General features: G+C 41.6%; 1 protein-coding gene across 1 annotated transcript; it reads right to left on the minus strand.

Annotated features, from left to right (window-relative positions):
• Nucleotides 1-1,775: 1,775 nt before the first annotated feature.
• tomm34 (translocase of outer mitochondrial membrane 34) lies at nt 1,776-9,186 on the minus strand. Its single transcript, XM_015958429.3, has 8 exons — nt 8,973-9,186; nt 6,352-6,495; nt 6,091-6,190; nt 5,842-5,994; nt 5,537-5,709; nt 5,301-5,448; nt 3,155-3,281; nt 1,776-2,589 (listed from the first exon to the last, which is right to left on the minus strand). The coding sequence occupies exons 2-8, from the start codon at nt 6,479-6,481 to the stop codon at nt 2,488-2,490; spliced, it is 933 nt and encodes a 310-aa protein (XP_015813915.1). The 5' UTR covers nt 6,482-6,495; nt 8,973-9,186; the 3' UTR covers nt 1,776-2,487.
• Nucleotides 9,187-13,917: the final 4,731 nt, after the last annotated feature.

A 13,917-nucleotide genomic window follows, 5' to 3' on the forward strand; every position in this document is an offset into this window, starting at 1 on the left:
GTATGCACAGAAACAAAAGTTGTCCACTAGATGGGGCTGTCACAAGACCCAAGGTGGTAAATGACCCGCACTTGTATAGCGCCTCTCAGAGTAAGGACTCCAAAGCGCTTTACACTACAGTGCATCATTCACCCATTCACACACACATTCATACACCTATGGTGATGTGCTACAATGTAGCCACAGCTGCCCTGTAGCGCACTGAGAGGCGAGGCTGCTGAAGCACAGGCGCCACCGGTCCCTCTGACCACCACCAGCAGGCAAGATGGGTTAAGTATCTTGCCCAAGGACACAACAGCAGAATTCTCTGTCCGGAGCCGGGATCGAACCTGCAACCTTCCGATTACTGGACAACCCACTCAACCTGTTGAGCTACTGCTGCCCCACAGTACAGCACAAAAGGTACAGCTTTTTACAGGGACATGAAACAACCTACACACAACTTTTCATCGATTTATCAAATGTATAGACTTGGGGAAAAGATATCGGTTAGAGTCCAAAATGTCGATAATGATACATTTTCAATGTATTGCCTGGCCCTAGTTCCACCATATCCCAAAGGTTCTGGATCAATAAACCCGTTATGTTCAAGAAACCAGTTGGAGAAGATCTGAGCTTTGTGACGTGGTGCATTCTCCTGCTGGAAGGTGTATCCATGTGGTCATAAAGACATGGACATGGTAAGAAACAATACACAGGTGGTGCTAAGGTGTTTAAAGTTGGACAAGACTATCTCCCCAACACCATTACATCACCACCCCCGTGCATAAGCATGTATATAAAGCAAGATGGATCCATGCTTTTATGTTGGTGACAACAAATGCTGACCTGACCATCTGAAAGTTGCAACTGAAATCTAGAAACAGTTTTTCCAGTCTCTTCAGGTCGACTTCTGGTGGTCCTGAGGGAACTGTAACCTGTTTCCTGTTAGAAGAATACCACATCTCAAGATAAATATCATGAGATGACAATTCATGACAAAAATGAATAAAGGTCATCATGGCATCCCAAGAAAGGCAGAATCGGCAACCTGAAAAGGTAGTAAAAAAGAATCAACAGGTCACGCTGAAGCCAGACAAGTTTTCATCGGCTTTTAAAGGAGACCACTGAGTCCACTGATCTGAGGGTAGGGGTGGTACCTGGTGTGGTCTTCTGCAGACGTTGCTGGGAATCAGCACTTATCTAAACTGCTGTTGTATTTCTATCATCTAGAACCTGTCCGCTCTGAAAGCAAAACTTTCTTCCACACAACTGCTACTCATTCCCTGTTATAGACCATTCTGGCTGGGGGTGATAAACCCAGTAGTTTCTGAAGTCAACCAGACCAGATACTAAATCGCCTTTCAACATTCCGAATCTGTCTTCACCTCATCTGTGTGCATCGATCTCATCCAGTTGCTGCCATTTGATTGGCTGATTAGTTGTTAGCTTTAAAACCAGCCCAGCCTACAGCGTGGCTGGTGAGTGTGCGGTGTAGGATGAAAAATAAAAACCAGCTGGGGTGTGTTTTACTTTTTTATTTTGCAGACCCTAATTCCGAGCAGCAGATGGAAACAAAGGCAGGCACTTCAGGTATGGTGGTGATGTAAAGCTACAACAGGATCCGTAATAAAAGACTTACTTACGATAAAAAGAACAAGATGGCCGAGAGACAGAGCTTTGTACGAACCCACGTGAGGACGTTTAAACAGCCGGGGAACTGATCCCAGACCAGATTAATCTGTCAGCACGAGACTCCACTTCCTCTATCAAACTTCACAATATTGAAATAGTTCAAGAAATATGCAGATTTCCAGTGGAAACAAACTTATGTTTAAAGAAATCTACATCTTCTGCCAGATGCCCAAACAGAAAATTCACTGAGAACAAAAAAAAAACTACCCGAGTGCAAAACAAACAAAACGGGTCATTAAACACCAAACAGGCCCTTATGACCACCAACAGGTTATGTGAGTAAACTCTGGTGCCTCCAGGCGAGAGGTGGGGGACACCTGCATGCGTCACAGGTGAGGAAAGGGAGTTTTATTTTGGAAAACGATGACGGCTGTGGTTTATTGCTTTCTCTGTTCAGAATGATCACCTTCATGTTTTGTTTTCTAATTATGACTTTGTGGGGTCAGAAATAAGATTGTTTCCAACAAACAACCAAACATCCTTTGTGTCACTAAAATAAATAATAGAGTACTGATTTGTTAACTTGTTGAACTGTTGGGTGACTTTTAGTCTGCCTGGGACCAGATTCACGTGTTTGAACAGAAGGTGATAACGTTTGTTTTTTCTCTCAGCTCACATAAATAAGCATAAATAATTGAAAGTGACAAACTCTTAAATCGCAAGTGCTTCAGTCCACCTCGGTTACTAGAGACCGATCATGTGGAGCTGCTCTTTCCAGAAGCATCTTGGGCTGAGCTCGTGTTTCTTTGAGTAAACAGATGAAAGCAGCGGAATCGTGCAGCCGGCTGGCTGCAGCGTCACTCCCGTGTGCTTTCACTTCCTCTTCTGCACCTCCTGCAGCATCTTCCCAGCAGCCGAGTTCTTCGGTTCCACCTTCAGCAGATTGTTCAGGTCGTCCACGCAGGCTTTCACGTCCTGCAGGAGCAATAATAGCAGACAAGAATGGCAAATGGCCTGTATTTGACATGGTCCTTTGACCCCCCCCCCCCCCACCACCACCACCACCACCCCAAAAGTGTTTTACAACACAGTCATTCACCCATTCACACCCTGGTGATGATGAGCTACAATGTAGCCACAGCAGAGGTGAGGCTCCCGAGGTTTTGAGACGAGGACGAGCGCAGACTTTAAACTCCATAGTTGGATAAACTTTTCAGCATTTTAAACATCAAATTCAACAATAAATTCATGGATCGCGTAAACCAGTACGGTACCAACGTGACAATAAACGCTAGTCTGGCATTTTTGTGAACATTAAGTTTTAATTTAAGCAGCAAACCTGCCAAACACTTTCGGGCTTTTAGCTAATACTTCAACACACACACACAATCACTATTGTATCACTGGGAGGAGAGAGGCGTCCTGACTGTGTGACACACAGATGAAGACACTGCCATGTCTGCGATTACTTCTTATCCCACTCTGAGATCTCGGACTGCTGTGAGGCTGAAAGGCGGTGTGACGAATCTCCATCTCTTACCTTGAGCTCTTTGTGGGCCTGCGCCCTCCTGTAGAGAGCCTTTATGTTGCTTCCATCAATCCTCAGAGCCTCGTCGCAGTCCTTGATGGCGTCTCTGTACTGCTTCACCGACAGGTAACATAGCGCCCTGATTGCACGTGCACACACACGCACACACACAGAAAATCCATCTTACATACCTGAAAGCTCTAGAAAGTTTCACTTCAAACAGCTTCCATTTTTGTAACTTTTCCAGTAAGTTGTGTAAACATCTGCATACGAACCACCAGGGAGTATTTTGTTAAATGATGGCTAAACTTTGCTGACCGTGTGGCTCTGTTGGCATTTCCCTTTTAACTTCCTGTGCAGCACGTTGGTGTTACTTTGTACCTGTGAAGTGCTTCATCAGTAAAGATCGACTTGACTTGATGTGGCTGTTACCGCCCACTCCCAGGACGTTCAAACCTATCATTATTATTTACTACTGCCTTAAACTCAAATAACCGAAAAAGCTGTGTAGGGTGGAGGTTGGAATGAGAGGCCGATGATGGTTAACAGGTTAGTGGGGAAATTTGGCGGACAACCACAGAAAGTTATCCTGGGGACAGAGAGCAAAAGTCGGTTTGCCCTGGAAGGTTTTCCTGCACCCTGCTCCGGTTCTCGAAAAGTTTCAGAATCCTGGAGCTTAGTGCGGGGTATGATGCGCAGCAGTGCATGCCACCTGTGTTGCACGACTCTGGGCAAAACCAGGTGGACATGCCGCCTCACAAACGCAGAGATCCAGAGCTGGAATCATCAGCCTTTAGGGCCGCTCCTGAGCACCGAAACTCGGCAAAAACTGGGAGCAGGAGCGACCTGGGTCGGAGGCAGGGAACTGGGCATGAGTCGTTACCAGGATTCATTTCCAGCTGCTAGCTTAGCTAGTCTAGGGGCTAACTGAAGAACACGGCCATGGGGGGGGGGGGGGGGGGGGGGGGGGGGGGTTGCTGCACACGTTCCGCTGCTGTTTCTCACCAGGGAGGGCTCTAGTTTCGATGCGCCCTTCGTGTCAGCAGACACGGTAGGGTCGGGTAGGGGGGCGGTAGGGATGGGTACCTTTGACATTTGAATCGATTCTGTACTAATTCCCGGTACCTAGGAATCGGTACCGGTACTTAACGGTACCAATTTTCGATACTTTTGAGTGTTTATTATTTTAATTCTCTTTTATAATTAAATACATATTTTTCTCAATATATAACCATATTTGATAAATATCACGATAAGTAACATTTAACTGTTTGTATTTTAACATCGTCCTTGTAGTTTTATAAGCTGATAATTAAACTGAAGCAAACATCTTTACTGTGAACTAAATTTACTGTGTATCTTCATTCCTTTTACCGCCCTTTTTCGTTTGATTTTTTCTACTGGGAAGTTAGAATTTCCGAGGAGAAAGCGAACGCACCATTAGCTGATAACAACGGTGGTAATGGAAGCTAACATATCAAGCTAACGTTATCTTAAACAGTTTATTTAACTGCTGGAGCAGATTAAAACGATGATGCCTCACACTTAGATCGTTGTCACTGGTTTCATCTTCACCCAATCACCTGTCGCATTTAGTAAAGTGAAGCCAAACTAGAGCGCGTTCATGTTCTTCTAGTCAGAAATTCGGAGTTCCTAGGAGAAAGCGAACGCACCATTAGCGAAACGGAAGCTAACATATCAAGCTAACGTTATCTTAAACATTTTATTTACCTACCGGAGCAGATTAAGATGAGGATGTCTCCCTTAGATCGTTGTCGCTGGTTTCATCATCACCCAGTTACCCATCCCATTTAGTGAAATGGACCCAAGCTTTAGCGTGTATTCTTTCCACCATGCTGCTCTGTTTACAACTGGCTCGCAGCGACCGACGACATAACGCTCTTGCGCATGCGCAGCTGCCTAGGCAAGTTCTAGTTATGATGGACGGGTTCCGAAACGAGGCACCGTTTGAAACGACGTGAATCGGTGCTCGGTCGGTACTATGGAATTCGGTCGGTACCTTAAAAAGTACCGAATTCGGTACTCATCCCTAGGGGCCGGGGCATGGCGCTTACATGGCGGGTGGCCAAGCTTATAAAGCGCTGGAGGAAACCCTGACTACAAAATGCACCTTTAACAACAGAGAGCTCTAACCGACCTGTTGGTGTACGTCGTCACCTCGCTGGCATTGTGTTTGAGGCTCTGGCTGTACTTCTCGATGGCCTTCCTGTGCTCTCCCTTCTTAACCAGAGCGTTGCCTTCCTCCTTCAGCATCTGGGCTTTCTTTAGCTCTTTGTCACTTGGTGCTGATGTAAAGGAAACAAGAAAAGCTTTAGGGTTTTAGCAACAGTTCTTTCACTGTCTGGTTTCTGTAGAGAACAAACAGAAACACACCAGGTTTGTTGGTTTGCTTGATGCCATTCTGCAGCGGTGCAGCTTTCGGGGGCATGGCGCTGGCTCCGGCTTGCTGGGCAAGCTTTTCCCTCACGGCCAGCGGGACAGTTGGAATTGGAGGAAGTTTCTCTCTCCACGAAGGGCCGTCTGCCTCTGTGAGCGCCTTCGTCATCCTGAGGAAAAAAGGGGACATCAATGTGGGGCTGAAAAATCACGCCTTTAAAAAAAAATAGATAACATTTAGAAATGTATTTAGCTCTCTACCATAACTGAACACAGAATGACCATTTAAGCAGCTTTCGGACCTGTTGGTGCCGTCGTGAGCAGACACTATGTTGAAGTCGATCTGCAGAACGGTTTTGTAATCGATGTACGCCTGCCTGTAGCGCTCCAGAGCTTCATAGGCAGCGGCACGCCGAAGCAAAGACTTCACATTGAACGGGTACAACTCCAGGGACCTGACGAGAAAAACAAATGTTCTTAAACTGGAATGATCACAGAACCAACTACAAATCTGGTAGAAATAAATCCAAAAATCAAATGTAAACACTTACATTTCACAGTCCTTCACACATTCTGCACAGCTGCCGTCCTTCAGGTAGCTGGCTGCCCGGTTTGAGTACAAAATGCCTAAGTCTTCTGGGTTCTTGTTACCTTTGGGGGGGGGGGGGGGGGAGCAGGTCTTCAAATTAAAAGAGTTGCTTTCTTTTCACACGAACAGCAGATTTTATTCCAGGTTCTTCAAATATGTGCATGTGTGTCCTGCAGTGTTTTTTAAGCAGCTTGTATAAAAGGGACGTTCTAATCCTACCTACCAGACTTTTCCAGCTCCCTGATGGCCTGGCTGTACAGGCTGGTAGCTTCTCCATACTGACCCATCTTGAAGTTCTCATTACCGGCCTGTTTTAGCTCCGTCCACGACTTGGACTTGTGTTTCTGAGGCATAGTTTTGCTTTTAACTGTGGGGAAAAGATGCATCTTAGATTATCAAAGTTTTTAAATGATTCTTGTCATGTATCAAAGGAAATCTTAGAGACGGGCTGGATAAAGAAGGTATGCACTCAGATCCAGACAGATGTGTTGGGTTCAGTGAGTTAATAATATGTCTCTTTTTACTTTCCTTAACTTCAAGCATCCTGGTGAATTTGACCGACTGTGTTATATCTGGGCTACACAGTGGTGCAGTGGTTAGAGCTTCTGCCTTGCAGCAAGGGGGTCCTGGGTTCACCCCTGGGGTCTCTCTGCAAGGAGTTTGCATGTTCTCCCTGTGCACGTGTGGGTTCTGTCCAGGTACTCCAGCTTCCTCCCACAGTCCAAAAATAAGACTGTCAGTGTGTGCTTGGTTGTTTGTCGTGTGTGTCTCTGATGCCCTGTTTTCACATTTTATTTTGAAGAACCCACTGGAATCACTGTAAACCGAGACGTGTTAAAACACATAACACAGTCTTCTATCTAAATGTTTAATAGGGCTGCACAATATATCGAAAAATTATCGTCATCAGGATAACAGGACGTGCGATAGGCCCATCGCGAAACACAGCAAAAACAGCGATAAATGTTTGGTTCAAACATTTCCATCCATGTCATACATCAGCTCTGTTTTTTACGCAGAAGTATTATTTGACCAATCAAATGTAGCCCTTCTGATATGCGGCCAATCAGATGGGTCCGTTCATGTAATACGCCCGCCCCCTACATAGAACCTTTTGGAAAGCAACACCCGAACTGAGTTAGCGGCGCCGTTCCCTTGTTCGTCGTGCTGGCTCAGAGCAACGAACGTACTTTGTGCTGATGTTTCTGGAACCAGCGCTGCTTTCAAACGTGAACGTGAGTCCGCTCGGTGTCGTTAATCATTTTTACCGGGTTGACTCCGACACGTGCCGGTGAACCAACCCATCTTCATGTCGCTAGTGTTCCACCGGGTGGTGATGTTAGCCCCAGGCTCCGATTAGCTTCCAGCTAAAAGGCTACAGCACTCTCCTCCCAGTCCCACCCTGCTAAAGAGGGCCTGGAAAAGTTCCCCCACACATCAAAGTGATTTTTCATTTATGAGCCTTTATAACCTTGTTAATCAGGATAGTTGATTTGCTGCTGCACATAAACTGTCAGTCAGAAGCTCTGCTAGCCGGTTATCATGACACAAGAATTTCCCTCGGGATAAATAAAGTTGTTCTTATCTTATCTTAAGAGGAGCTAGTTCAAATATTTAGCTTGTTAACAGAATCATAGTTGCAGTTTCATCATCTGAGCTGCTTTTTAAGATCTAGGTAAACTTGTTCAATTTGGGGTTAAAAACAAACATTTTAACATATTTTCCATGTAGTTTTTTTGCCAGTTCCTCTTCTGAAAGGTAGACAATTGTTTTTCTCTTTCCCTCAGAAAATCTAAATATTCTCCTAGTTTGGCCCAGCACAGATCACTTCCCAATTACAGCAACAGCCTTATATCATGACCACATAAGTGGAGAAAATGCTCAGTAGCAATGAGAGAATTTGCTGTTGCATTTATGTTAACTATTATAAACTTATTTTCTGATTTTTTTATTTACACAAAAAACCCTGGTAAGGGATGTTTTTCTGTATTTGGAGCATCAGAAAGTTTATGGTGGAGGTGATGTTTTAAAGTCACTGAGAAACCGCATGCATGCAGTTTGTTGTTTTGCTGCTAATACAGTAGCAGGTGCAGCTGCATATTTTTGCAATAAAAATGTTTTGTTGTAATGGAATTCATGCCTTAGTTTTTGTTTGCTTTGAACCCAGAGCAGACATCTCACGCCAGACGACATCAACACTGCATACTTTAGTATTTGTTCATTTATCGTGAGTAATATCGATATCGCAATATTAAGCACTGTTATCGAATATCGCAGGTTTTCCTAATATCGTGCAGCCCCAATGTTTAACCATAAAATATTTCCCAAATAAAATAATAAGAAAAGTATTCACCTGTTGCAGCTCTCATACATTCTGGTTGAGAGGTTTAACTGATTTAAAATGTCCCCATGCTTACAACAGGCTTATAAACCTGCATTCAAGTAATACACAGCCTGGAGGATTATAAAACATGTTAATATCAGGCTAGCGTTACTCTAAGCTAACTTTAAACATTCACTTTCTCATATGTCCTCCTGCCATCACTGTAACCAAATGGCTCAGTTTCACTTTTAAAAGCTGCTCCACTTTCAGTTAAATGTGTCAAGAAACAAAATTCAGAAGCTAATGAGGACATAGTTGTAACTTAGCAGCATTTGACTTGTTTAGCTGGTTTAATGATTTAATTACACGTTGGAGAATCCGGTGTCCTTACCTAATGTGCAGCTTATCTGAAATATGACTATGAATAAAAGGTTTGAAAGACGAGGCCTTTCGTGTTTAATTTTTCTGGCTAAATCTATAGCTAGTGTTAGCCTAGCTATGCTAATGCTAGCTGCTCTTACCCTGCTGTTACAGCGGGGAAATGCTCCTCTTCTGATCTGATCCAAAGTGACTTCAGGCGCCCGTCTTTACCGTCAGACCAAGTTATACTAGTATTACTCTGGTGTCGCCTCGTACTTCGTAACACGCGGTTCTGCCCGGTCTCTCTGCGGAGTGGACGTACAGAAGTTGCCGGGTGGCTCTGGGAACTTCTCGGGTTGCCTGCAGGTTGGTGGGTGCAGTGCGGAGGAGGAGGAGGATGAGAAGGAGGCACACGGTTCGGTTTCGCTTCGTTTTAAAGCGGCGTTCATGTATCACGTAAAGTGTAGGAATTTATAAAACTTAAAAGACATGCGATTAAATCCATTTTAGAAATAAAGAAATAGAGACATATTATGTTTGTAAATAGTTTAACAGCTGTAACTGTAGAGAGAATTCCTTCATATATCCCGTTTCCCTATAATTTTTCTTGAACAAAACACCTGGCTGTAATTTCCGTGGGTTGGCCATTTTTTCTACAGCCTATGAATGCATCATAGGATTGACGCAAATCCCACCCCCACACACACATACGCGCACACACACACACACACACACACACACACACACACACACACACACACACACACACACACACACACACACACACACACACACTAATGTTACGGAGGACGTTCTGTTTTTATTTGCTCCGTCTTTGCTGTTTCACTGTTATTGTATTTTCTTTCTGTAATTAATGAATTTTATTTTATTTTAATTTATTTTTGAGTATTTCATTAATTTTTTTTTGCTGTTTAACTTTTGTTGTTTTTAATCCCTTCCTATTATTTATTGTGTTAATTCTTAGTTTTTTTTTAAATTAATTTAATGTATTTTAAAACAAAAGACAACCATTCACATAGGCCTGGTATCAGTTTAGAGTTACCGGTTAACCCAACAGATATTTTTGGACTGTGGGATGAAACCGGAGACCATGTGCATATATAAGACTACAGCTGAGATTTGAGCAATTTACACCTTTTTGTAGTTAGGTTGTCAACCTCTTAATATACATTGTACATTTTTGTACAATGTCTGTTAACATTTTACAAATTGTGCAAGAAAAGATAAGGAGAAAAAAGAAAAATAACATATTTATTTTAAACAAGAAATTACATCTAATTTGACATGACACAAAATGAAGAAACATAATTTCACGTTTTATGTGATATCTCTTCGATCTAGTTTGGGTTGTACTCATTCTAAATTTTGTGAGTGTGTGTGTGTTATCCTGTGTGTTTCTGTGTTGCCCTGCGATGTACTGGCTCTCTGTCCAGGGTGTACCCTGCCTGATTGCCCGTTGACCGCTAGACATAGGCACCAGCACCCCCGCAACCCTGCATGGACAAAGCGGGTTCAGAAAATGGATGGATGGTGTTTCCATCACTCCAGGGTATTTCTTGTGACAGGGAACGTGACCAGGAGATATGACGTCCCAGTCTTCTCAGCTGTTGTGTGTCCATTCAAGTCCATCCCTTGCAGAACTTGCACAGACGTCAGCATATCACAACTGCTTTGGCAGTGAGTGATGTCACCGATCAGCACCAAAAAGCACCCAAAGTAAAAGCATTTATTTTATGTCATAATGTACTCCATTCAGAGGACTAGAGCAGCTCTGAGTTTTGTGAGACATGCCCCGTTTATTACGTCTGTGGGGAATTCCACAGAGTTTTCCATATCAGGAGTTCGATTTTTTTTTTTTATTTAACAAGTTTTATTTAACCAATGAAGCTTACCGGCTTGCATAAGAATCAATAGTTGAATTCTGAGCATGACAAAAAAAGCAGGTGTACAAACAGAAACAATAATATTAACCTAGCTCAATATCAACCTGCAGAAATCATAACAAAAAAATATTACATCAAACAACATTATTGGGTTAAAGGAAACATTCGCCAAATTGTTATAGAGCCAAATGGTTTTCTTGGAACTACAGAAATTAAGAGAATCCATAAAGGATGCAAGTTCTTTTAAAAAAAAAACAATAAAGATCGGTTTGATATTGCCAAATTTACATTTGTGTATAAAGAATTTGGCGAAAATAATCAAATTATTGACAGTGAATTGCTGCATTTTATTTTCCAAACTAATACCATACTTGATGTCAGAAAAAGATAAGGAGCGTATAATGAAATTATTATGCGTTAACCACGAGTGAAGACTATCCCAGAAAATAATGGTAAAGATGCATGTGAAAAATAAATGTATCTCAGTTTCTATATTAGAATTGCAAAAGGCACAATAGTTCTCTCCAATATTGAATTTAGACTGCAAGAAATCTTTGCAAGGATAACTACTATTTATAGTTTTAAAATGAACTTCCTTGGCTTTAGGAGGGATTGGGAATTTGAGATAGTTGCATCTAATGTTTTTAACTCAGAATTACTAAATTGACGTACTAATTCCCGTCTTCTAAGAGGTAAGGGAAAGAGAGCGTCAATGAGCCAACATCTAAGCAGTTCCTGTCCACATAAGAACAGTTCTTAATTGTTAAAGGAGGCATTTTTGGAATAAAGTGAGAGTACAACAAAGTGCCTTTCAAATTAGAATATATAGCTGGTGGGATTGCCTTCATTACCTCGGCATATTGCTTAGAAGAACAAGTTAGGTTAAATTTGTGATTGAAAGCCGTAAAATTAAGAAATTCTCCATTCTGGTCCATGGTTCAATCAATTTCCCTCTGGGATTAATAAAGTATTTTTGAATTGAATTGAATCGAATGCAAAATGGACCATACTCCATGGAGATGCCAATCATTAAAAAAAAGATTTCCTTTTAATCAGGATATAACGGTTGTTCCATATTGGCGTGTTGTGCGGTGTGAAGTTATGTGTATACATTCATTTCCATTATTGTAGAACTTGCTTGTGAAATTTGGATTACTTAATAGGGAGTTTGCTATAAATCAAAATCACATTGAAGAAGCAATTGGATTACGCCTACACTGGAGAACATTTTAGCAGGAAGATTAAACCACAACGTATTTATATGATTTATAAAATTTTGTAGCCATTTTAACTTAAGTGCACCATTCATTATATCGAAGTCGACTGCGTTGAGACCCCCTTCCTCTATTGATTTGATGATGTCATTCCTTCTTATATAATGATGTCTGTTTTTCCATATGAAGTTGAAATTGTTTTGGTTAATTTCTTTAATAATATTTTGAGGAATTCTTAGAGAATAAGCCGGATAGATAATTCTTGACAATCCTTCCATCTTGGATAGAAGTAATCTACCAAAAATTGAGAGATCTCTTTGTAGCCATAAATACTTTTACTCTTTTTAATTAAGCTCTCAAAATTACATTTTACTCTCGTTTCTAAGTTTTTTGAGATTGTATTCCCCAAATATTTGACTTGATCTTCAACAGGTATGCCATGCAGAGTTGTTTGAGGATGATCATGAATGGCCATTAATTCACATTTATCTAAAGGTCAGAGGCTTCTGAAAAACAATTAACTACTTGTAAAGCAATTGGGATCTGTTTCTTATTTTTAAGGAAGAGCGTAGTATCATCTGCCAGTTGAATTATAGCTAACGAATTACCAAAAACATCTAATTTCTCGATCTGACTATTCTTAATCATAATGCTGAGAATTTCCACGACCATGATAAAAAGATGAGGGGAGGCTGGACACCCCTGTCGGATGCCTCTTTCAATGTCGAAACGTTTGCAGGTTCCAGATGGCAACAGTACAGTACTATTAATATCCCTGTATAAGGTTTGAACAATTTCACACAACTTTGTTCCAAAGCCAAAATGGTGTAACGTGTCTAACATGAAGGAATGGTTGGCTCGGTCAAAGGCTTTGCAGAAATTCAACAAAAGGGCAAAGCCATCATCCTCAATTGTGTCTCTGTAATCTAACAAATCTAGGACCAACCTAATGTTGGTTTGTATGCAGAGCCGTTGCTAGCTATTTTGGTGCCCTAAGCACAAAGGCTTCGTGGTGCCCCCCCACCCCCACCGCAGAAAAAACAACACAATAACACAGTATGTGCAAGCGCTTCGCCTTAAATTATCTTTAATTCTCTTGTATGCACAAACTGCTTATTATTTACAAAAAGTAGGACTGATATTTACATAATATAACAGACTCAACACACTTCATATTGTTATTATTTAGAACTATGTAACAGGTCCACACAACACAAGCACCGATTGTGGCACACGTGTTTCTCCAATGTAATTTTCAGATGCTTTTTCAGATCCAGGACTCACTCTGCCTTCAGAAGTGCTGGCTGTGGGCCGTGCTCGGTCTGTAGATGTGCTTTACTTTGTTATTCCTGGTCAGGGCTGGGTGATGTTGTAGAAGGTTCAGACGTGATGGCTGACAACTGATCTTGAGCTCTTGAACTGCTGGTGGATGGCTGATCTGAACTTTTGGCTTGAGCCCCTCCTTGAATGTACTTGTTCATTGAGCCTGCATTCAAACACAAAAAGATAATTTGTCATATTCATTCTATAATAAGATTAAAGTTTTAAACCATGGTAAAAAAATACTGCAATAGATTATTTATAGGTTTGTATTGGCTTATAAATGACTGGCATGTGACATGACTAAATTCAAAACTATTTAACCTTTATTAAGAACTAGAGAGGCACAATATACACATTTTATACACAACTAGAAAATTCTGAATATGAAGGGAGGAGGTTAGCATAATGGACTTTTTTCTTCAAAATATACCATCAGCAGATGATGTTCCCCTTGGCCTGTAAATGTTTATGAAATATATATTAACATGGAGCAAATACCTAGTTTGAAAATAGGTTTATCTAATTTTTCATTTTAAATCTCAGTTACATAGCCTATAGACCATATGGGCTATTGAATAATGATATAAATCATGTCCATAGTTAACTCATGAATAATCACAAACAGCCGCTTATTTAAAAATAAAATGTCTTACTTTACCTTGACG

This window comes from Nothobranchius furzeri, chromosome 3, assembly GCF_043380555.1.
Source record: "Nothobranchius furzeri strain GRZ-AD chromosome 3, NfurGRZ-RIMD1, whole genome shotgun sequence".
Lineage (NCBI taxonomy): Eukaryota > Metazoa > Chordata > Actinopteri > Cyprinodontiformes > Nothobranchiidae > Nothobranchius > Nothobranchius furzeri.

Bases quoted from the DNA above. Each gene is read 5' to 3' on its own strand.
- tomm34 (XM_015958429.3), bottom strand. From the start codon at position 6,481: ATGCCTCAGAAACACAAGTCCAAGTCGTGGACGGAGCTAAAACAGGCC. The intron at 5,995-6,090 runs GTAAGTGTTTAC...TTTTCTCGTCAG, and splicing joins TGTGTGAAGGACTGTGAAAT to GTCCCTGGAGTTGTACCCGT. The intron at 5,449-5,536 runs GTGTGTTTCTGT...CCTTTACATCAG, and splicing joins CAAGCAAACCAACAAACCTG to CACCAAGTGACAAAGAGCTA.